Source organism: Peromyscus maniculatus, chromosome 2 (assembly GCF_049852395.1).
Source record: "Peromyscus maniculatus bairdii isolate BWxNUB_F1_BW_parent chromosome 2, HU_Pman_BW_mat_3.1, whole genome shotgun sequence".
NCBI classification, from domain to species: Eukaryota; Metazoa; Chordata; class Mammalia; order Rodentia; family Cricetidae; genus Peromyscus; species Peromyscus maniculatus.
Genome location: NC_134853.1, coordinates 84726387 through 84751129, shown reverse-complemented (window position 1 = coordinate 84751129; position 24743 = coordinate 84726387). Strand labels below are relative to the sequence as shown.

The 24743-nt window shown below is 52.5% G+C and overlaps 1 protein-coding gene across 15 annotated transcripts in view; it reads right to left on the bottom strand.

Moving 5' to 3' along the window:
- Positions 1 to 24743, bottom strand: part of Rgs3 (regulator of G protein signaling 3) — a 142703-nt gene that overhangs the window by 25377 nt on the left and 92583 nt on the right. For 3 of the 15 annotated variants that reach the window (XM_042271259.2, XM_006979546.4, XM_006979548.4), the window contains one exon: positions 20976 to 23736. The exons of 9 other annotated variants lie outside the window; for them this stretch is intronic. In XM_042271259.2, the coding sequence (XP_042127193.1) occupies positions 23629 to 23736 (108 nt within the window). In that variant the 3' untranslated portion in view covers positions 20976 to 23628. Of the gene's footprint in view, positions 1 to 4410; positions 4640 to 4796; positions 5174 to 20975; positions 23737 to 24743 lie in introns of those variants that run through there. 3 more of the 15 variants (XM_015998204.3, XM_042271260.2, XM_015998203.3) reach the window with 3 other exon arrangements.

Sequence of the window (24743 nt, the reverse complement as noted above, 5' to 3'; positions counted from 1 at the left end):
TGAAAAGCCCTCAACCGTGCCCTCTCTGCCGGAGACAGCCGCTCTCTCCTCTGTGAGCCCCCCATCTTTAATACCCCTCTCCAACACATTCCAACCATCCCCCTCCAAAATACTGTTACCCCATCACCTCCTGTATCAGCCCCCCCCATCCTGAGCACCTGGCCTACATGCCTGTATTTAGCAACAGCCACCAATGAGACAAGACATCTGGTCCTCCGTGAGATGACCTGGAATCCACAGGCATGATTCTTCCTCATCTAAGAGTTCCATTTTGCATCTCGTTTGACTAGTGAGGTTGACAACTGCCAGAGGAATCACAGGCAGGAGAGATATATACTGTGAAGTGGGGTCACTGCCCTTAAGTCGGGAGTCCACACCCCTACAAGACACATTAGACAGCCTCTGGAGATAAGGGGGAGCGTGTGGCTGAGGCTGGAAGGTAATTAGTACACAGAGGCACAAAATCACATCCCCACAGAAAGGAAGTGGAGAAACGAGGATGGGTTCTTGCTCTTCGGACAGGTATGCATGTGCATGAGCAGACAGCCTCAGTCCTTAGGAAGCTTCACTGAGGCTCCCAGGATACATCCGATGCTTCTCCAGGGCATTGTCGGTGGGCCACCAACACATCCATCTCACTATCCCTTACCTACCCAGCCTGGGTCTCAGATCACAGATTGAGCCTTTTTGTTGACACTTCCAAGACCCAGAAGGGGTGTTATACAAAGGCACTTAATGGGTATGATAGGAAAGGAGAGGGATAAGAGAAGAAAGAGAGAAGGGGGAGGTAGAGAAGGAAAGAACAGAAGGAGAGGTAAAGAGAACAGAATCAAGTTGCTATTTGGACCAACTGGGAACTCTATCAACTACAGTCTCTTCAGGGAAGTTTTCGTGTCCTGACTGGACACCAGTTACAATCCATGGCAGCTTTGAACCTATGGCTCCTTCCCTGACCTCCTTGTCTTAAGGTTCCCGCCAGCCATTTGGCTCTCAGAGGCTTGCACAGCCTTTTCTCTGTCCCTCTTCATGTCCCCTCACCCTCTGCCACCCGCCTCTATGTTTCACTATCAGACCAAGGCTAACATGCCAACAGGTAACCGGGCAGATGGTAAACGCTCCACCCAGTGCCCTGTAACCCACCACACAGCCCATTTCCCTAAGCCGGGAGTCTGGGTGGTTATCTGACATCAGCTTGGGCCATCTTGCCCAGAAGGAAGACCCTTGGATAGAGGGTACACCTGGCAGCTCTCCACACATCTGCTGTGATGACCAGACCACCATCAGGGGGAAGAGGGTCCCAGGGACTTTCCATCCATTCCTCAGTACCTAGACCTTCTGATTTCCCAAGGGGCTGGTGGTGCATGGCCCCTCTAGCTCATTCTGCTCACTAGTGCTTCTAAGAGGTGGGAGGGGGGGGAGTGGGGAGCAGCCAAGCATCAGCTCCCTGGGACAGAGCCCAGCTGGCCTGCTGTGAGTGGCTCCAGCCTCCCTGGACTTAGGGGGTTGAGCCATAAGCAGCCTTGTTTATCCCTGGGAGGAATGATGGTTTTCCCTGAGCAATGAGATCTTGGAAACCGACCGGCTCCACAAACAACAACAAACCTCCCAGCCGGGGCCTGGGTTGCAGCTTGCATGAGAAGGCGTCCACCCAGAGGCGCCTGAGCAAGATGCCCTGAGGTCAGAGACTGTTTCTAAGCTGAGCCTTGTCTTGACCCTGACTCTTGGCCCTAGGTCGGCAGAGAACCAGAGAATCCAGTGGCTGGAACGTGCCTAGCAATATCTGATCCTGTCCCTGGGTGCTCCAATGTGGGAAATGAGCTAGAAAAATAGGTGCATCTGCCTAAGAGTCACTGAGCAGGTATGAGAAACAGCTGGGTCTCCTGGACTTTCTCTGACACACACACACACACACACACACACACACACACACACACACACACACACTGCTTTTCCAGAGATCAGCAAGCTCATTCAGTAAGCCCAAGGGTCCAAAAGGAGTGTGTCACTGGGAAGTCCAAAAGAGAGAGAGAGTGCTCCAAGACAAAACTCTATACCCTGAGGTACGACGCAATGGGAAGAGACATGGACTGAGCAACCAGAGTCCATGTAACCTCAGGTGAGCATTTCCTTTCTGTCTCAATTCCTTCTCTATTCAGAAGGTAAACAGACTCCACCAGCTCCAGAGGCTCAGAGGCCAAATAGGAAGCAGCATTTAAGTTCCCCAGGGATCTGGCTGGGCATGGGCCCTCCCTCCCCAGATGTGCCTCTTCTGAGAGAGCCAGGCAGACCCCTGGCAGAAAACTAGTCTTCCAGATCTAGCCCAAGCAATGACCATTCCAAAGCGGTCCAGGAAGCGGAACTCCAAGCGCCTATAGTCTGTGCAAAGGACAAGCCATGAGTGTTGCAATGGGTCCATCCAGGGCTGTCCCTTCTACCATCGATGGCCGGACTATGGTATGGTCACCACCCCGCACAGTAGGACCCTTGAACAGGCTCTTTCCAGGGCTTCCGGCAGGCCTCCCTATCTCACTTCCCACCAAACCCAGCCTTCAACTCCTTGGCCCTCCTAGTATCACAATGATGTGCAGAGACTAAAGCTCACCCTAAGGAGCTTCTGGCCAGGTCCTCCTCTCCCGGCAGTGCCCACTCTCCTGCCAGTCACAGAGATAGGATGGACAGTCTGAGTTGACCTGGACATCAGAGCATGTCCTTCGGGGGGAAAAAACCATCCTTGCTCGCCAAGACATCTCAACACCCCTCTCCAACCACGCCCTAGGAGAAAGCTGGGCTTGTGGGTGACTAAGGGATGAATAAAACCCACATCCTGCATAAATAGGACACAAGCAGCCACCAGAGATGCCACCACCAGCAGACAGATGTATTCACTCCAGGTATGGAGGTTAGGTGAGATTAAGATCTACAGAGAATGGAAAAGAGGGGTTTCTTGGCCGATGAAACAGCGTGCGCGAAAACTGGCGAGAAAGACAGGCAAGCTGGGAAGTGTGGTACTTTCATTGATAACTCGCACCTATAATCAGGAGCCTAATGGAGCATCCTGGCTCAAAGCCCTGGAGACTTCCCGACAGGGAGTCACTGTCTCCATGGCCTCCATCCTCACTAGGTTCTCTCGGATGCCAGGCTGGGCCTGAACATGTCCCAGCTCTGCAATTGGGTTCCCTAGAGGCTCCCCGCCCGGGGCTAAGCCATGCCACATGCTAGAGCTGAGGAAGAGGGGAGGTGGCCCTTGGCTGGGCACAGAGGACTCAGAGGGCCTGGGTGGAAACTTTGACTCTGGCTGAGATCCTGCCAGCGTCAAAGGAGCAGGCTACTGCAGCTCTTGCATTGGTGGTGTGCAACCACCCCGGCCACCCTACTAGGGAGCCAAGTGCCCGCAGCACAAAGCCAGAGACCATCTGGATGGGAAACAGTTCTCCAGAGTTGTTGAGGGGCCTGCTGGCTATGCATTAAGTCAAGAGTCTTGACTCAAGAGGGATCCTGTAGCTCAGGGCTGGGAAATGGCTTCCCATGTGTCCGGTCCTGCCCTCACTGCTCTGGGAGGCAAAGGTCCTCAGTCCTGGTTTGGCTCAGTCACAGACCTGCTGCTTGAACTTAGCCAAGGCTTCTCCCCGCTCCGGGCTCAGGGTCCCATTCTAGCCCAAGACTTAGGGTTCTCTGGGGAACAAGAGTAAAGACATGGACCCTCCAAGTTGAGAAAAGAATTGGTCTCTGCCTGCTACAGGGGCTAGCTCTGAGAGGGAGCAGGTCTCGGCTGGAGCCAAGGGAGCAGGTGCAGGCTCTTCCCTTGGCAGGGCAGGGAGGTGGCTTTGAGCTCATGGGGCACACAGCAAGGCTGCTTGTGTTTCCAAAGGCAGATCTCGGAGGAGACTAGCATTAACTCCCCAAGACAGGCTTAGGAGTCCAGCTCTTCCCCAGCCAGGGGATCTACACAAGAACTGCCATCCTCAATGCTTCCTGATGTGTGGCCAGCATCCCTGACACAATAGCCAGCCCTGCTGGCTAAGCGCTCCTTCCCCATGCAGTGTCCCAACTGGTCACCAAACATTCCTTGTCTCTCCTAGAAAGAAAAGCTTGCTGGCTAGCTCGGAAACGGAGAAGCCTGCCCCCTAACCCTGAGGGGCTACCAACCCCCCCACCCCCGAGACAGACAGACATACATAGGGACACACGGACGGGGACACACACACACACACACACACACACACACACACACACACACACACACACACCCTAGAACAGAACAGAGCCTGTTTGGTTACAAGATGTCTCTCAATGGCTGCCCTGGGGAAGAAACAATAGAAACAGGGACACAGGGTGTCTCGAACAAGACTACCCTCCCACTGCCCACCACCACTGCACACACACACACACCTTTGTCATCAAGGCACCTACCCAGCACACTCCGGCAAGGACCCAGGCAACTCCTAGCTGCGGCTGCTGCCGGCCACCCGCCCCGGGTCTCCACCCGGCTCCTCCCGAGGGCGGGCGGGCGGGCGGGCGGGCAGCCGGCCGGCGTGTCAAGCGGCTGCCTTCCCCAGACAGAGCTCCTTTGTGTCCGTAGAGCTATTTATGGACTTACCCAAGTTCCCCAGGGGAGCGGTACCTGCTGGGAGAAGCAGAACCAAAAGACCAGGTTCCACCTCCCACATGGAGGTAGCTTTTTTTTTTTTTTTTCAAAATCCTTGCATCACCCGTCCCTCCTCCTCTTCCTCCTCCTACTTGTCCTCCTCCTCTTCCTCCTGCGAGCGAGTGAGCGAGCGCCCTTCCCAAACACATACCAGGTTGAGCCGGCCACCGCCACTCGGAAGAGAGGCTTGACTCTCTCGCTTCCATCAAACAGAAAAGTCTGTGATTTTCCTAAACCACTTTCCCCCAAGGATGTCTCAAGAAGAGAGTCCTCCGCTGGCCAATCCTTTAGCAGAAAGTGTGCGCTAGTTAGAGTCTGGCTTGCACTCAATTAAAATTGTCATCCCTGGGTCCCTGGCTGCCCATTCCCCAGGTCTGGAGGGGAGTGGTGCCCATCCTTCCTAGCAGCAGCCCTGACTCTGGGATTCCCGGTGAACTCCACCCTGAGCCCCACGGACTCATTCTGAGGTCTCCCAGGGCTGGGGCAGGGCACAGCCGAGGCTGCCCCTCCCTAGCAAGACCCAGCCAATCATCAAGTCTCCCCTGTCACACCCCCACCCCTATGCTGCGCTGTCCCAGTGGACAGCTGCAGTTGAACTCAGGGTCTTGCCATCTGCACAGCTGACTGAGAATGTAGCTGCCCTCAGGGGCAGGGAGGGAGTGGTGGCCTCAGTCTTTCTCACGACAATGTTTTTATGGGGCACCCGGTGTACCAAACTCTGAGGAATCTGAGATAGACAGAGGACTTAAGCTTCCTCTCCACAGCACAGTGGCCAAGAAGTGCCCATGACATCAACCAAGAGAGAGGAGACAGTGTGATCTCAGTGAGAGACAAAGCTGACCAATTCTAGTCCCAGCCCAGGCCGGTTAGGTTTCCCTGAGGAAGTTCTTGCTGCTCTCTGAGCCTTGGTTTCCTCATCTGTAGAATGGGGCTGAAAGCTGCCCATCTTCAGAAGCCAGAATGCTTTTTTTTTTTTGAGATAGGGTTTCTCTGTGTAGCTTTGGAGCCTTTCCTGGAACTTACTCTGTAGCCCAGACTGGCCTCGAACTCACAGAGATCCACCTGCCTCTGCCTCCCAAGTGCTGGGATTAAAGGCGTGCGCCACCACCGCCCGGCCCACAATGTTCTAAAAGCTGACTCTAGGCTCCCCTCTTCTGAACACAGACTCTGTGCCCAAGCCCTGTGCTCAGAGCTTCACCTGCATTAGTCCATTTAATCTCCCCCCCCCACCCCACCCCCGCAGCCCGGATGACGGGGTCTCTTACACTCCTCACACAGGCAGAATCCTGGCTTCAGAGCTGCTCACAGCTTAGTGGCTGTGCGGGCCGGGGCTGAAGACTATGAGTTACCCACTTTCCACCACAGCGTTTCCCCACTACCGCAAGCAGCAGTTGGGCCCTCGCCCCACTGGACCCCGAAGCCCGGCTGTGCCCCTCTGTGGACAGTGCTCCCAGAGTCAGGCTGGCAGCCCACTCCATGCTGCGCCACTTCAGCAGAAAGCTCCCAGGGTGGCAGCTCACAAACAAGTGGGCAGAAGGAGCCCCACCTTCCTATCTTCCCGGCACCCCACCCCCATCTCACCCCCAGCCCTAGAACAGAGCACAGCATGGTATCTTGGCCCCTCCCTCTCCCTGAAGGAATCTCTGGCTGTGACCCTGCCTGCCCATCTGTGTCTCTCACACCCACAAGCACACATGAGCACGTGGCTACGAGAGGATCCTTAGCAGGGTTGATGAAGCGAAACACCCTTGTGCTGGTTACTTAAAAACTATACCTAGTGCTCATCCTGTGGGGAATCAAAGAAGCCAAGGTCATTCCTACGGACAGCATGGGTTGGGCTCTGCAGTCATAAAGCTGACGTCCAACGTGTGAGATGGATGGCAGCCATCAGGTGAATGAGGCCATAATCAGACATCGTACTATGAGGGATAACACAGCTCTATCAACCCAGGACACTAGGCCCAGAACTCATTCATTAATGTGCTCGACTGTGGCATGCAGAGGAAGGGATGGAGCCCGGAGGAGCCAGCCAAGACCGACTGGGGGGCATCGAGTACCCGGGAGCCCAGGGAAGCTACTACCTCTTGCCTCTCCATTAGCCCAACACCAACAGCAAAGCCAATGCCCTTCTCAAAGTATAGCCTACCACAGGACCAGGGAGTCACTTCAGCCAAGCTGCTTTTTCTGGAGAGCCAGCCTTGGGGAATCCTTTACCATCTCTTTTCCACTTGGAGTCAGTGAAAGCAGGTACAGAGAGGGTGACTTTCCCAAGGAGACCGAGCAACTGTGTGGCTGGGCTAGGAGCAGGGATTTCAGACTGTCTAGTACTCCATGGACCAGTATCAGCCTAACATCAGTGATGGCACTGTCACTGTGGGAGGGATGGGGACACAGGGAGCAGTGACATTATGTGCCCTATGGGCATAGGGGTCGGCGCCTAGACACTCAGGGCCCAGTCCCATTAGCTGATGCGCATGTTTTGTGTAACAAATATTCATTTGATCTTCTGCGTCTGCACAGTCACTGGTGGGAGCCCTTCTGACTGATTCATTAAATCCTCAGGACCTTATCAGGCATGATTTCTAATATCCCCATTTCACAGATGAGTAAGCAGAAATTAAGAAGTCCACTGAGGGGCCATGAGAGCAGGAAGAGAGGGTGTTCCTTTGCCACCATGTCCCGCAGGCACATTCTCCAACAGCCTGACATCAGCCGCACTCACAAGTCCAGTGAGAAGCTATGGCAGCAGCTCCCAGAGCCAGAACAAGGGAGACTCAGCGCGGACCCATCTCCCATGGATGAAGGGCGGGGCCCCCAAGCTCCAGAGAGAGAGCCTTAGGGAAATACAGCAGGACCCGGAAGATAGAGCACACTGCCAGGCACAGGCTGCCCCCCCACCCCCGCAACACGCACTGCCTCAAGGCTCTGCATATCTTCCCTTCCGGCCCCCGCTGCTGCGTTATGCCCGGTTCGTCTGAGTCTGTGTTCCCAAGACCCTGTCGCCAGCCGAGCCGTGTGAAGACAGAAGCCCTTGTCCCCGCAGATTCCAATAGGGGAAGAGGGTCTGGACGATGACGTTTGAACATGCCCACACCAAGTCGAGCTCAGTGTGTGCTGGCCCACTTAGGGAGTTCTGGGCTATCACTCACTGGGGGCTCATGGTTAGGGGCGGGGGAGTCTACTAATTCTGTGCAGAAAGGCCCTCCCTACCATGGGGCCAGCCAAGAAACTGTCTGTCATGCATGGTTTCAAATCCTGCGGAGCCTCTGCTCTACTCCAGCGCCGACACCAGGAGCCTGGGCATCCATGCTCCGGCTTCTTCCACCCTCTTGCCTGCGGCATGTGTCCTCCAAACAAGGCACACGCTACCAGGAAGGGCAGGTCCATGGCTTCGTAAGCAGGAGGAGAGGACGTGGCCTGCCCTGCTGTTAGGGCCCTCGAGGCAAGCACAGGGCAGGCCAGTCCCCCGCCTGGAGTACCAGTGCCCACACTGGTCACACCCACTGCTCAGGACCGCGCACGGAACGGGTTGCTTCTGTGCCTGCTCCTTGGGAGGGCTGGTGTCAACAGGAAGTTCACTGTGATCCTATCTGCTGAAGGCTAAAGGGAGGGCCTGACGTTGCCGGAGTGGGCTGACGGCTGGCCATCACTATGCATTTATGGACAGCGGAATGTGAACAGCCTGCAGTACTGATGGGTCCAGACAGCAAGGCACAAAAAAAAGTGACATGGTGTGAACTGAAGTGCCCAGAAAGAGAGAGTGTTAAAAAAAAAAAAAAAAAAAAAAAAATTCTACAAGGCTGATTGCTGATGGGAACTCCCGGAAGTGTGGGGATTTGGAATGCTGAAGCTCTTGGAACCAAATTATCTTGGGCTATTTTTCCTCCCCTTAACAGCCAGCCATTGTCCACTCTATCAGGTGCAGCCTTTTCAGAATGTACTAACAGAGTGCTGGCTGCCACCAATCTAAAGGCTGGGGGCATCCAGCAGCCGAGGCCTCTGGCAGAGACGACTCCGCTGTGCAATAACCTACCACCTGACGTTTCCACCCGTGGATTTGAAAAGAGCTTTGATTTATGACTTTCTCTGTGCCTTTACTGGAGGGAAACACCACCACCACCACCACCAACAACAACAACAACAACAACAACGAAACCTCATTAAACTGTAGTTGGGGCAATCTAAATCTGTCTTCCCAGACCCTGGTCATTCATAGTTGGCTCCAGAATCAACTATCTCGTACATGAAAGCTGCTTTTGGGGTCGAGGTCCAGGAGAGCAGTTCTGAGACCTGGGCCCCTAACTGCACACGCTGCCTTCGTCTGATGCTTCCTAACGTAACGTCCATCCATCCACTTTGCCATCTGTTCTTCCTCAGCGACCTCCAGCCGCATACCAGACTGGGCCCCACTCACAATAACAATGCTCCCAACCACCGAAACAAGAAGCCCGTAGGCTGTAAGTAGGAAGCCAAAGGCCACCCCCTGGGGCTATCCCGGAGAGCTGCCAGCCGCCCCAGCAAGCTTCTGCATCCTGCCTGCAACATGCTCTGCTGTCACATGCACAGCGCTGGCCTGACCTTGGGTGGCTGTCACCGCGCAGCATGGCCAGGCACGGTGCCATCCCCCTCCCTGGCTCCACCCGAACTGTCCACACGCTGGCCCAAGAGTTTAAAGTTTTGGGAACAATCCTTGACCCCACTGTGCTCCTCCCAGCCCCAAGGCCAGCTTGGACAGCCTGAGTTCCTAGGAAGTGCTGGGCTGCAGGCTGAACCGTGGGGAGACCCTGGACTGTGACGATCCAGTTCCTCTGCTCGCTGCCAGAGTAGTTCATTCCTGCACTCCCCTGGGGGCCTGCCCGCCCTCTGTTTGGACCATTGGGCTTGAGCTCGGGCCACCAAAGCAGAAGGTCTGCAGAAAAGACTGCGGCGACCTGATAACCTTGCTGCCACCTTCAGAAGCGAAGGCAACCCCTTTCTCCGAGCCTCGGTGGTCCTGTCTCCAAGATGAGCACTGGGCTTGGAATAGATCAGTCCCCTCAAAACTTAGTCTGCAGAATGGCACAGGGGCCTCCTAACTCATCACAGGTTTGCGATGGGGTAAGGAGTACATCCGAGAGGATCAGTGAGCATTCTGCAAAGGGCCCAGCCTCCTAGGGTTGGAGGCTCTGGTTTAAACCAGCCTTGTTCTGTGAGAACTCACTAACTGGGATCCACACCCCCTCCTTCAGTAGGCCTCGTAAGCTGGTCATCCAAACTCCCTTCTCCACTGTTCCCGGGACTCAGTGTACAACCAGCATTGGACTGTGTGCCTGAGTGTGAGCCTTTTCCTTAGCTCCTCCATCCACCAATCACCAAAGCATGTAGGTCTCACCTCCTATCCATCTGAGACAGTGTCTCCACTCTGATCTAAGCCACCAACATCTCTCCTTGGCAGGGTGGAAGGATAACTCCAAAAGGCTCCCTGCCCCCTCCTCAGGAGGCCACCGTGAGCTCCCTGCCCCACAAACCCAGCCCCAGTGGCTCCTACTGCCCTTGGAACCAAGCTCAAAGTCCTTGTCACAGGGCTGTAGGGGGTGGCACCCGGGCCTCACCCCAACCCTCCTCCAGCCTTATCTCATGCTCCCTTCATCTTCCTCATTCCTGCACTGACACTGGCCTGTTTCAATGTCCTCATCTAGAACAAGCCTTCTCATGCCCCAGGCCCCTGCCCCCTTTCCTAACATCCTTGACCAGGCCAGCCAGACACTCCTGCAGAGCCTTCTGTCCCAACCAAAGCTGATTCCTCACATGCTACCCAGAGTCGGCTGCTGTCTGGGTCTCCCCCAGCTGTCCTTGCCCCACACTAGACTGACAGCTCTCTGTGGCGATGAGGACCACGCTGGCGGATGCCTGAGAGTCTGCCTAACCAGCCTTCATTCACCTTTCTTAGTCATCAGAGGGCCTCCACTTCCTTCCTTCATACTCAACTCCAGTGAGTCAAATGACTCCAGAAATGGGCCTGGGACCCCCCCCCCCCGTAGGCCTCAGTCAGCCTGTTCACCCGTTCTACATCCTTCAGTGACTGAGATGAGCATATGATCCTACACGGCCAGTGGGACTCGGGGCCCAGCACTATTGCTGAAATGAGGAGTCACGCCGTAAAGTCATAACCTGGCTCTCCTGGAGTCTACGGCCACCACTGAGGGAGTGAACACATAAGTAGGTAGAACCAAGCAGTGGAGGGGGTGATACTGGTTATTGGTGACATTGGTCAAGGGTCCAACCAACTGTATTCAAAAGCTGCTGCCCTCCATAACCCAGTGGATTCCGTCCGCCGGCTGCAGCTCATTGGAGTGGGTTTGGGTCGCTTGCAGCGGGTGAACTCCTGACTGATACATCACTTATCCTTCAAACACCAGGCACTCTGAAACTGTTGGCTCATTCATGCAGTCACTCAACAAACATTCGGCAGCAAGAAAGTGACCGGGTTTGTTCAACAGAAAGAGTCATCTTGGCTGCTGTTAGAGAGATGTCAAAGGGGGCGGGAAGACACAGAGGGAGACTTGCTGCTAGAAGACCAGGCAGGCATCCCAGGGACAGAGATGATGCCTGAGAAGGGAGGCAGAGACCAAAAGGGTGGATGATCCCTAACTCTAAATTCACTGAAGAACCTCTGAAAGGCGTGCCACGGCCCCCTGCCCCACCCCCTCTACCCGGCCTTGGTATCCCTAAGTAACTCAGCCCATCATTCTAGGCTCCCAAGTGTCTCACTATTGGTTTCAGAGTCAGCACCGAGGAGTGCTAGGGTCAGTCTTGGTTCTGGGGGTTGGATTTGACAGGCAGGGATTAGAGTGTGGTAACCTCCCTGTTCCCTCGTTTCTTCCCCGTCTTCTGTCCCCCTCCTTTCTCTCTACCATCCCCTCCCCTCTATGATGGGTGGAACCCCTTGAAACTGTGAGCAGAACACACTCTCTCTACCATACCCTCCCCTCTATGATGGATGGAACCCCTTGAAACTGTGAGCAGAACACGCTCTCTCTACCATACCCTCCCCTCTATGATGGATGGAACCCCTTGAAACTATGAGCAGAACACGCTCTCTCTACCATACCCTCCCCTCTATGATGGATGGAACCCCTTGAAACTATGAGCAGAACACGCTCTCTCTACCATACCCTCCCCTCTATGATGGATGGAACCCCTTGAAACTGTGAGCAGAACACACTCTCTCTACCATCCCATCCCCTCTATGATGGATGGAACCCCTTAAAACTGTGAGCAGAACACGCTCTCTCTACCATACCCTCCCCTCTATGATGGATGGAACCCCTTGAAACTGTGAGCAGAACACGCTCTCTCTACCATACCCTCCCCTCTATGATGGATAGAACCCCTTGAAACTGTGAGCAGAACACACTCTCTCTACCATACCCTCCCCTCTATGATGGATGGAACCCCTTGAAACTGTGAGCAGAACACGCTCTCTCTACCATCCCCTCCCCTCTATGATAGATGGAACCCCTTGAAACTGTGAGCAGAACACGCTCTCTCTACCATACCCTCCCCTCTATGATGGATGGAACCCCTTGAAACTGTGAGCAGAACACACTCTCTCTACCATACCCTCCCCTCTATGATGGATGGAACCCCTTGAAACTGTGAGCAGAACATACTCTCTCTACCATACCCTCCCCTCTATGATGGATGGAACCCCTTGAAACTGTGAGCAGAACACACTCTCTCTACCATACCCTCCCCTCTATGATGGGTGTAACCCCTTGAAACAGTGAGCAGAACACGCTCTCTCTACCATCCCCTCCCCTCTATGATGGATGGAACCCCTTGAAACTGTGAGCAGAACACGCTCTCTCTACCATACCCTCCCCTCTATGATGGATGGAACCCCTTGAAACTGTGAGCAGAACACGCTCTCTCTACCATCCCCTCCCCTCTATGATGGATGGAACCCCTTGAAACTGTGAGCAGAACACACTCTCTCTACCATACCCTCCCCTCTATGATGGATGGAACCCCTTAAAACTGTGAGCAGAACACGCTCTCTCTACCATACCCTCCCCTCTATGATGGATGGAACCCGTTGAAACTGTGAGCAGAACACACTCTCTCTACCATACCCTCCCCTCTATGATCGATAGAACCCCTTAAAACTGTGAGCAGAACACGCTCTCTCTACCATACCCTCCCCTCTATGATGGATGGAACCCCTTGAAACTGTGAGCAGAACACGCTCTCTCTACCATACCCTCTCCTCTATGATGGATAGAACCCCTTGAAACTGTGAGCAGAACACACTCTCTCTACCATCCCCTCCCCTCTATGATGGATGGAACCCCTTGAAACTGTGAGCAGAACACGCTCTCTCTACCATCCCCTCCCCTCTATGATGGATGGAACCCCTTGAAACTGTGAGCAGAACACACTCTCTCTACCATACCCTCCCCTCTATGATGGATGGAACCCCTTAAAACTGTGAGCAGAACACGCTCTCTCTACCATACCCTCCCCTCTATGATGGATGGAACCCGTTGAAACTGTGAGCAGAACACACTCTCTCTACCATACCCTCCCCTCTATGATCGATAGAACCCCTTAAAACTGTGAGCAGAACACGCTCTACCATACCCTCCCCTCTATGATGGATGGAACCCCTTGAAACTGTGAGCAGAACACGCTCTCTCTACCATACCCTCTCCTCTATGATGGATAGAACCCCTTGAAACTGTGAGCAGAACACACTCTCTCTACCATCCCCTCCCCTCTATGATAGATGGAACCCCTTGAAACTGTGAGCAGAACACGCTCTCTCTACCATACCCTCCCCTCTATGATGGATGGAACCCCTTGAAACTGTGAGCAGAACACACTCTCTCTACCATACCCTCCCCTCTATGATGGATGGAACCCCTTAAAACTGTGAGCAGAACACGCTCTCTCTACCATACCCTCCCCTCTATGATGGATGGAACCCCTTGAAACTGTGAGCAGAACACAGTCTCTCTACCATACCCTCCCCTCTATGATGGATGGAAGCCCTTGAAACTGTGAGCAGAACAAATCTTTCCTCCCTTACATTGTTTCTCTCAGGTATCTAAACAGCAACAAAACAGTATCTAAACAGTGGCATTTTGTGGGCCGGGTGCAGCACAGTTACTTTAACTTTTCACCCACTGAAGGATATCTGAGCTGGTCCTAAGTTTGGGTTACTATCAATAAAACTTCTCTGAATGAAAAAAAAATGTAGTAAAGTGGGAACAACAACAGCGTCGGACAGATAACATACTATGGCAGAAGGAAGGCACACTGAGTACTCAGCATCATTGTTATTAATTATTATTTGCAGTAGAGATTTCAGGAAGTAGAAATTGAACACAGAACGCAATTCCAAAGACATTTAATGAAAATGTCTTTGAGCTGAGAGAAAAGATGGGTGTCTAGGCTGAAATGGCTTAGGGAGTTACGACGGGGAACCATTGCCAAAAGAGAACAACTGAGTGGATCCTGGGAACATTTCTCAATTCCAAAGATGGGGAAGAGAAACCCTGGTTGCTTTCATGAGGGGATCTGAGAAAGCCATGTCAAGCGCGCTGTTTGTGTGTGTAAAGACCGGAGAGCAAGGACCACGCTCGGGCCTCTTGGAAGAAAGGACCCTTGAGATAAAGTCCTTTATTCAAGCAAGCTCTGACTCCAGCATAGGGGCAAACATTTCCAGACTTTTGAGAGCCAACGAAGTGGAACACCCTTGGACGCTTCGTAGAAAACGCTTCAAGACAGCTCCGCACAGCAACCGGAAGCCCGTAAGTCAAGGGTAAGATGGTGTGCCATTAGAAAGTGGCCAGCCAGGACATTTGGAGATTTCCTGCCTGCTGACATAATCAGGAGTTAAAGGGGACTTAGAACTCAATAGCACCAGTGTTTTACAACCGTGGCCGTCAGAAGCTATGGATGCAAATGATTTCATCTAGGAGCTACAGAGAAAATCAAAGGGAGTGGTGAGCCGGCCGACAGGCTTAGGGCAGCTCGTAGAAGGGGAAGACAAATTCTTACAGGACTGCTGTGGTGCCTGATACAGAAATATGTGAATGAAAGCAGGAAGGCAAAAATATTAGCCAACTAAAGTCAAGGTGTAGAACTTCAAAGGAAAGGCTAGTCCACAAACATTCTTTTATATGAAGAGCTCTTTGTGAGTGAACAATTCAACTACTAACAGCTCAACAGGAAAAAAAAAATAGACAAAAGACTTGAAGAGACTATTGCCCAAAGAGGTGATTAAATGTCCAAAGGGCATGTAAATACATGTCCAGGGACTCCAGGAATCAAAGGGAGCCCTTTTATTTTTTAATGGAATAATAGGGGCTGAAGAGATGACTCAGAAGTTAAGAGCACTTGTTGCTATTACAGAGTTTTTGGGTTTGTTTCCTAGCACCCACATGGCAGCTCACCACCATCTGTAACTCTAGTTCCAGAAGATCTGACACCTTCTGCCCTCTACAAGCATGGGGGGATGTATGTGGGTGCACATTCATACACATATAAAATAAAATAAGTAAATCTGCCGGGCGGAGGTGGTGCACGCCTTTAATCCCAGCACTCAGGAGGCAGAGGCAGGCGGATCTTTGTGAGTTCGAGGCCAGCCTGGGCTACCAAGTGAGTTCCAGGAAAGGTGCAAAGCTACACAGAGAAACCCTGTCTCGAAAAACCAAAAATAAATAAATAAATAAATAAATAAATAAATCTAAAAACAGTTGTTTTTAATTTAACAATATATAGTGCCACTGAGGGTGCAGGGAAATAGTCATTCTCTTCCTAAGATGTCTGCTTCCTGGGAAGTAGGACTCCTTCTATTAAAAATGGGAAATCTCACACTGGAGTGTGCCTAGTGAGTTGATCCCTAGCACTAGGGAGAGAGAGATCTCAGAGACAGAGAAACAGAGACAGAAACTGAATCCAAACAAGATGAGCAGTTCCAGTTGAGGTGGCAATGGAAATCTGCAGAGCCCTGCTGAAATGTAAGTCAGCTACTGGAGCAAGAACCCACTCTACAGACGCACACTCGGTGACCCAGAAATCAATTGTCCCAAATTAATTCCAACAAAATCCTTGTCAATAAATATTTATTGAGAGTCAGACAATATACTAAGGCATGAACTGGATGCTGGGGGATTCCAAGTTATGTTGCTAAGGATTTTTATCTCAGGGTTTTGTAGCCAAGCACCTAACTCTTAAAGATGATTCAAATATTGCAGATTTCTCCTATGAAATGAATATTCTAAAAGTGGTGTTGTAGAACATCATTTATTAGGAGGAAATGTGGATACACTACTACACTGTTAAGTGGGAAAGGCAGATTTAAAAAAAAAAAAAAACTGTATCTAGAAATAACCCTAACTTGCAAACAAGAAATATGTGTGAGAAACAAATTTCTGACAGGGTGCACCCCAAAATGTTAATAATAGTTAACAGTGAGCACTGCAAAGGGGGGTGAACCTTGTTTTTTTCCTCGTTCATCTGTATTAAATGTCTTCTCCACGAAAAACATCAATTACAGTAATTATTCACAACAACGACAAAAATCAACTGCACCAAACAAACAATACTGTGCCACTGTGGTGGAGGGTCATGGAGAGTCCAGCGTGGATCACGACCAATTTCCCCCATGTTTGCTTTTCTCACTGGGCACCTATTCTCGCCAGGCATGGTAAGAGATGTCCTGCGTCCATCCCCTTCCGTCATCACAGGACAGTGGATGCAGGCTGCCCAGGACCTTGCCTCATTTCACAGTCCCGCAGGTCCCTCAGCTGCCCTTGCCTGTCCCTAGGAAGGGCAGAGACAGTGCCGGGGCCCTGAGGTCCTCTCTCCTCCAGGCTGGCTCTCTGCAGACAGTGCAGGAAGTGACAAAAGGGGACAGCAAGGAAGGGACACCAGTAAAGGGAAGAGAAGGTGCTAAAGGCCAGCCAGCTGAGGTCAGCGAACAGGGCAGGCTAGCCGGGAGGCTCCTCGACTGGCAGGCGGCTCTCAGGAAGGCAGACCACATCCGGTCCCAAGAGTTCCCAGGCCCTGAGCACCCAAGGCCGCAAGAGAAGCCTCATGAGACCTGAGGTGGCCCTCTGAAAGAGCAGGAAGGAAATGAGCCCACCTTCTGGAACCTTGTCCCCAGGCTTGGTGACTACTGAACAGTCCTTTTTCAGCTCTGGGCCTCCAGGACCTGCTTGTGTGGGCGGGGAGAGAGGTGAGGACCCGGGGGGGGGGGGGGGGGGGGGGCTCCCGGGCCTCCCCAGATCTGAATTCTGTGAACCTGGAGGACTTCCTCGCAGAGGGCCTGGCAGGAAGAGGAAGGGGCCAGGCATCCCCACCCAGCTCCCAAGGAGCCCCCTCCCCTTCCCCTCAGCAATGTTCCCACTGCTATTTTTAGAACCGCCCACAGGAAGCGGAGCGTCTCTGCCAGCCCCCGCCACACTCCACACACGGCCCAGCTCCAGGTAAAACACAGCGGCCCATTCATTCCCTTCCAGCCAGAACGTGCCTGGAATTTGTAGACACGCCTGCTGACTAGATAATACCCCATGCTGTCAGCCCATCACTGGGGCTAGCTGCTCAGTTCCCATCATGGCCCAGGTTGGGGACTTCCCAATGACAACGTATCTGCTAAGCGAAAAGAACATTGCTTTCTAAGGCCATCCGTATCCCCTCTGGCAGACCTTCAAGTCACTGACTCTGTGCCCTTGGCCAAGTTCTAGCCTCTATCCTGGTCTCTCTCTCTACAAATCTGCTTGTAAAGCTGTTGATCTCCCTGGGGGACAAGGGAGGCTTTCAGTTCCACATTCAAGAATCCTACGGTTTGACGAAAATTCCAGTTACTCAGCATACACACTATGTTCTCCACTTTAAGATACATATGTTGGATTATGTTCCCAAAGACTTCTGGGAATTGAATGTGAGTCTCAGAATGAATTTTCCCATAGAGGACTGGGGTAGCCTACCCAACCCTTAATGTCCCAGCCAGGCAGACCACTAGAACACTGTTTTCTTGTAATCATGGCATTAAGAACCCTCTATGGAAAAATGTATCTCGTGTTGCTTTGCCTGAGCAATGAATGACAGATACTGGCTGCAATGGACAGAGATGCTTCTGAAAAGGTCTGCAGAAGACACTGGAAACTGGAAGAGGGCAAATTGACCACCAACAGCTCTCCTGGAAAGTAAGCCTGAGACTCAGCGGGCAGGAGGGCTGGCTGAAGAATACATGTGCACACAAACATGCATGAAGTCAAGCAAGAGTCCAGGGCACACTGCGCACAGTGAGGGACAGAGGGCCCGAGGGGAATCTGGTTGGGAGACCAATGGAGCTGCTTCCCAGGGCAGCCTGGAAGAGGAACCTTGGGATGGAGAGGAAGTAGGAAAAGGCTTCTTAGACAGGTGTCTGAGATTAGGACCTCTTCTGGTATGAGCTGACTAGCACTTGTCTGTACAGCGAGGGAGTGAAGAGTATTAACCATGACTATTGCTCACACGTGCTCTCCTGTTTCAAGGTGAGTCCTAAGACAGCTGCCTTCCTTCTTCCTCTAACTCTTTCCCAGAGTCCCGAGGCACTGACAGCTGCCCATCCTTCCCTCTGAACCTCAGTGTCAGACGTCTGGATGTGGGTCTGTACCCCCGGAACAGTGCCTATGATAAGGAATCTGAGTTGGTTCCTGCTTTTTGAAGGGTGTAACTACTCTACAACAGATAATCATTATGGTTAGTCTGCATTCTGGGGGACCCTGGAGACCACCTGTAGTCAGCTTCCTTGTCTTGTGTGTTTGTTTTTAAAGTAAGGAAACAGATGATCAGAGAGGTGAAGTGATTTGTCCAAGGTCACACACTAAGTACTGAATAAGTCAGTATTCAAGGCCGGGACTTCTGAATCCTACTTTGGTTTTCTTGGAGGCAGAGCACTTATGGAAGGGGGTTGGGGGTGGGGCGGTGGCCCTGGACCAAGGAGCAGTTCTGACCAGGCTTTTGTTCCTCCAGGAATGCCTGTGTGAGCATGGGGATAGATAGGGTTTAGCCCTCTGCCCTGATGCAAACCTGGCCAGATTGCATCATAGATCAAGGGAGGGTGTGGGCCTGTTGGTATCTGCAAAGCTGTGGAGCAAGAACACGAGCTCTCTGGCCCCAGGGCTCTAACACTGGTTGGCTTGTGACCCTGGCAGAAAGGTCACTTCCCCTTTTTGATCTTGTTTCCTCATCTCCATTCTAGAATAGAGGGAGGGTCGCACTGAACAGCTGAATTCAGCTCTACACCATCTACTGAGCGTCATGGGCCAGTCAACAGCAGAACAGAAGATGGCTTCCACTTGCTCCCAAGGAGCTTGCATGCTTGCAAGCAAGGTAGAACCATGCTAAGGATGCACCATGCTAAGGATGCACACACTCCTCTGGCAAGCACGGCGTGGGTGGAGGCAGCAACCTCTGAGTCGCGCCTCAGAAAGTGTTTTAAAAGAGGCCCTAAGCCATGATCGTCTCCCTGGGGACTGCAGCCATCAGGGACATTGAAGGGGGACAACAGTGTCAAGGAACAGCCTGCCCATGGAAAGGCACAAGGATTTCTGGGAGGAAGGGACATTCCCACCCATGTAGCCAGGGGAGTCAAGCTGTGACCCAGGCTTTATGCTCAGGACCGTGGGGGAGAGCCTTTCCACAAGACTGTGACTGCCCGGCTCGGCCAGTCCTTCTCAACTAGAATGGTCTGTGTTTGCAAGGAAACAGTAGAACCAAATAATTGTGCCAGGTCCTCTGAGCAGGGTTGCCTTGCGCAGACATTAGCTGTGTGATCTCAGGCAAGTTTAACTTTCCTAAGACCCAGTGTCTCCATCTATGAACTGAGTAGAGTGGGAGTCAGTTCTCAAGAGGCTAGCTAGCATAGCACCTCAGGCTCTAGGGAGGGTCAGAAGAGACAACCAAGGTCAGGAGGTGGATGCCATGCCTGGCTCACAGCGAGTGCTCGGCAGATCACCTAGCACTACCATGCATCCTACACGTGACCAAAGACTTAGGAATGGCTGAGGGCATGGCAGGTGACCCTCTGCAGAGACTAGGTTGGAAGAAAAAGAAAGGTAAGACAAGGTGTAGAGGCGGGTTGCTCTCGGCTCCTTAAGAGCGGAAGAAGAAGAAAAGAAAGATGGCTGCCTCTGAGACCAAGGCAGGGAGGAAGGCAGTCTTCCCTCAGCCAGCCCATCAGTGGGAGGGAGAGCAGGGGAGCTGGAGGCAGCCTGGAAAGCCGTGGAGCTGGAAAAAGAATGCGCTTCTAGGAGAGGGAGCGCGCTGCAGCAGGGAGGGAGCGGGGAGGCTGAAATTTGATCCCGTAGATTCCCAGCTACTTAGGGCTGACATCTTAAACCAGCAGATTAGCCCAAGCCAGGCAGGGATTCTGGCAGGGGCAGGTCCTCTCCTGCCCTCCGCTGGGCCTGGTTTAAAGTCTCCTATCGTCTGCCCCGATGCCCGCACTAGCAGGCTGGAGCCTGAGCTACCCGACCCCCACCCCCCCCACCCCCTGCCTCTGGCATCACTCCTCTACTGCCAGGTCCCGGGATGGTGACCAGTGATCCTGCTGAGAGCCAGACTTGGAAGGGGAAGGTGCATAACCCAGCACTCCAGGGCATCCTGAGGGCTTGTTTTAGGAGCTTAGTTCTGCCTTTCATATCAGACCTTTGTCAAGTCTTGTGGAAATAGATTTGTTTTTCAGCCTGGGCCACCATTTAGGGAGAGTAATGCTCCACTGGGTGGCAAACAACGTGTCTCATTGAATCGGTCCCCCAAAGCACTCTTCCTCAGCGGAATGGGCCAAGAATGACCTCTCTTACTTCTTCTGTCCCTCCAAACACCTTTGCCTCCACAAAGGACAATGGACTAGGCCTCTTACCAGCTGCCTGACCGTAGATTAAGTCATTTGAACTACTCAGAACCTTTCATTGTTCCCTTCACAAAATGAGTCTGTTTATGGGAGACAAAGCAAGGGACCTACTGCCATCTCCAAAGTGCACGCTCACTGTGGGGCTCTCACTGTAGGTGTGCATCCACCCAGCAAAACTGCCTGTGCCTCTACTTTGGAGAACCTCCTCGGTGCCCCGGAACTGATTACGATTAGTATACAGGCTTTGATGGCAAAAGATAGAGGGGAAATTAATAATAATAATAATAATAAATATACAAATAAGTTTCTCCGTCCCCAAAAGGTCCATGTGGCTATCTATAGCTCCTAAAGGGCCAAAAGACTCAGCCGTGACAGCTTATATGAGAGATGAACTTCAAAGGACTCAGAGCCCAAGACACAGAAATGGGAACCAAGAATACATAGGAGGACTGAAAGGGGCACTTTGTATTCAAATCTCACAAATGGCCTTTCAACAACAAAGCAGTTGTGCTCCCATCCTCCCAGCTCTGGGGCCAAAGACACCACCCAAGACAATTGGTCCATCAGGAAAGAGGTCATTGTGTGCTTCTTAGCATGATTTATGTGGCAGGGAGGAGCCGGCCAGGTTTCCCGTGATTATGTCTCTCAGAGGCAGTGTTGAGAGCTTGTTCATTCTCTTGAACAGCTGGGATGGACTGAAGAGCGGTGGCCACCACCAGGTCATATTTCATCTTCTCGGGCCCGTGACACCAAATTAATTGTCGCATTGATTCATGAGGCAAGACCGTCATGGTGCTGTGGCTCACTGTAGTCACGGAGCAAGCTAGCCCAGGGCCTGCCAGGAGGGCCTGCTCTCTTCCCTACCGGACAGAGGGCCTGGGAGCTTGATGGGAGAATCTGTCCTACTCAGGAGCTTCCCCAGGGATGGGTGTCATGTCCAGATCCTCCGTTTTTCTGAGACGAGAGCTCTCGTCTTCTGTACCTCTCTGCTGGACAGAGGGAGGTCCCCAGACTCAGGAGAGACAAGATTGCTGATTTCCCAGGCTGGCGATTCTCCTGTGCCGCCTGGTCCCCTGAAGGTCATTATGTAAGAGCATCAAATGAAACCAAAATGTAGTGTGCTGTCTGCACAGACCCTGCGGGCTGATCACTGGCTGGCCGCGTGGTGCTACATATCCCCTGTACCAGGCCAAGCAGCATCTTTCCATCCTGGGCTGGGCATTATTAGCCTGACACCCGCAGATTCACCCCATGTCCCACAAGACTGATGATTCAACACGGTCTCGTTTTTTCCTATGTTAGAAGGAAGAGAAACCGGAAACAAGGGACCTACTCTCTTCTAGGCCACCGTGCAGGTGGCCCTGGCCGTTTAGCAAACTCACGAGAGCACAAAATCTTCCCTAAGGTCCTACATGACTAAGGTCGGGGTCTTCTCTGGCTGTGGCCATCACTACAGCTTTCTGTCTCCCAGCCCCCAGCACCTAGACCTACAAATACTCTCTAGCATGTAGCCGCTGTGCCTCTAATCCACAGCCCTGGGATTCTGTCCTGCTGGATCTCTGCAGTTAGGGAAGGCTGTGCAAGTTGCCCAGCCCAGAGTCCCAGCTAGATGGACAGGGAGTGGGCCCAGCTAGCTCTGAACAGGCTACCTTTTGCCTTGTCTCTGTGAAGGTTGCTGAGGTCTACTAGACCCTGGACCTTGGCCCTTAGAAGTTCCACAGAAAAGCAGTTCTCTGAGTGTAAGGCCCTGGCTTCCTTCTAGACCCCTTGGCATGAGAAGTAGTACTAATATATGGAGCCTGGGGGGCAGGGCAACCATGAACCTTCCCACCTTGGGAAAAAAACCTAAGCTTTACTGTTACAGTGGCCACAGACATTCCCAGAAGCTCAGCACTGGCCCTAGCTCTAGACTGACCAGAAGAGTATTTCTGAGGGAGGCTTCAAACCTTACATCACCGAGACATCAAGACCCAGTGGAGTATGAGGGCAGGTGGGGGTGAGCAAATCATCCTTCCTTATCCCACAGCCTAGCCTTCCAATACCTACCATCCCAGCGTCCTCTAGAATAAGTCACCATCAGTCCTCACCTGGAGACCTGAAGAGAAGCCCTAACCAGTCTCACAGCCATTTAGGCTCCTCTTAGCTACAATCCGATCTTGTAGACATGCACTTGAGGGGTCTGTGACACCCTTCCTCAAGAGCCTTCCATGGCTCCCTACTACATGTAGGGATCAACAAAGCAATCGCCATATATGTATGTCCTGAGTAGTGTGGCTTGGCTCCATCTTCTGCCTCACAAAGCTGCAGCCACACTAGCCTCCCTCTAGTCCTCGGCACACCATGCTCCCTCCTTCTCATCTCTGCCTGTGCTGCTTCCACTGCCTGGAATGTCCTCTCTAAAGTCTTTGGCTGGCTAGCTCCTTTCCAGCCCATAGGCTCTGCTTGCAAGCCACGTCTTTCCCCATCATACCCTACACATCGCAACTAGACACGATACCCTCTCTGAAGACATCTGTGATGGTTCTGTGTGGACTCTCCCAGTGTGTGAGCATGGATTGGTGCTGATTTATTTAACGTTCTCTCCCTATCAGGACTGGCTGGAGGGCTGTGATCTTGATGGGAGCGCCGTATCCCCTGGTACAGTCACTAGCACAAAGGAGATGTCCCCCAGTACCCACTGCATGAAGAAGTAAATGTGTCCAGATGAAACAGGAGTGGGAAGGTAAGATATCTTCTGGCAGGAATGGGTCATAGGCATTGTCCTCCATTAGAGTGACCTCTCCCTCTTTCCTGCTGTGCCCAGGCAGGTGCCCGGGTGCCATTCAGCCTCCTTCTGCTTGAAGGGAGCTTGCTTCAGAATCTTCTCCATCCGGGACTTCCAGGTACCACTCTGTCCAAGCCCACAGGGTCTCTCACACCACTGTTCCTCCTGCTGCCAGTCCACACACACCCTTGGGACCACTCCCTCCAGAGGACCCTAGGCCCACCATCTTGGTCTTCCGTTTTGGGTCCAGTTGAGATGAGGTTACTGTGTGGTAGGGGAAGCCCCAAAAGGGTTAAGTTGCCAGAAGCATAGTCCCGCCCTTGGGCTTGCTCAGCCAATCAGAGTCTGTCCTGGTGAGGTAAAGCTTCTATCCTGGGTGGCATTGATGGAGGTGACTGGCCCCATCTCCTGCTGGAGAGAGCCGTAAGGGTGAAGTTTCTGTGGAACCAGACAGAACTGGAATTAGCTCGCTGTCCAGGACTGCCTGACTCCAAAAACCTGCCTGTGCTTCTTTCTAAGGCACTCAGTCAGTCCCTGGCATCTCTGAGACCCATCTCTAGCTGCCCCAGAGGAGATGGCAAGGTGGCACATGCCTCAGTGTCACATCTGGAAGTCATACAGCCAGAGGAGGCCCAGGAGGCCTCAGTTTCCCTGCCAGGGCTCTAGAATCTGGCAGGTAGCTACCAGGGAGTGTCAAAAAAAAATAAAACAAAATAAAACAGTTGTCACATGTGCTTGGGGACCAGCGTCAACCTCAGTAAACAGGAATAACAATAAATTGTCCTACACAGTCACACTGAAAGACAACGATGAGCATCACAGTGGGTAGTTCACTAGGGACCTCCTGCATGCTGCAACACCCTACACAGCCTCACAATAACCCTGGTTACCCCATCTACTTTGCTGATGAGACATCTCAGGGAGGCTAAGTGGTTCTCCCAAGCTCAATGCAATCATTTTGAATTAACTGTTACCATATCTGTCTCCATCACCAGCCTGTGATTGCTAAGGAGAAAATGTGATAAATTCCCCCATAGAGTCCAGGATCCACCCGAGAACAAGGTTGGTCCATGTACCCTTCTCACCCTTAGGTCCCTGAAGACTGAAACAAGCCTAACTCTGTTCAGAAGGTTCTGGAGCCCAGCCCAGAAGCACCTGCATGAGTGACCAGTGGGAGGTTCACTGTTGACCATGAATGAACAGTCAGGACTCCTGTGGACAACTCTCAGATCTACAGGCACGGCCTCCAATGCTTGGATCACCACTCCAGTGCCCACATCATCCCTTTCCCAATTAGAAGTCCATAAGCACCCAGATGAGGTGCCATTCATCTCTGTGGCCCCAAAGAATCTAAAGCAATGCCAGACACAGAGGAGACATTCATCATGTGTATTTGATGAAATAATCAAAATTTGTATAGATCAGCCGGTCCCTGGCAGCTTTAA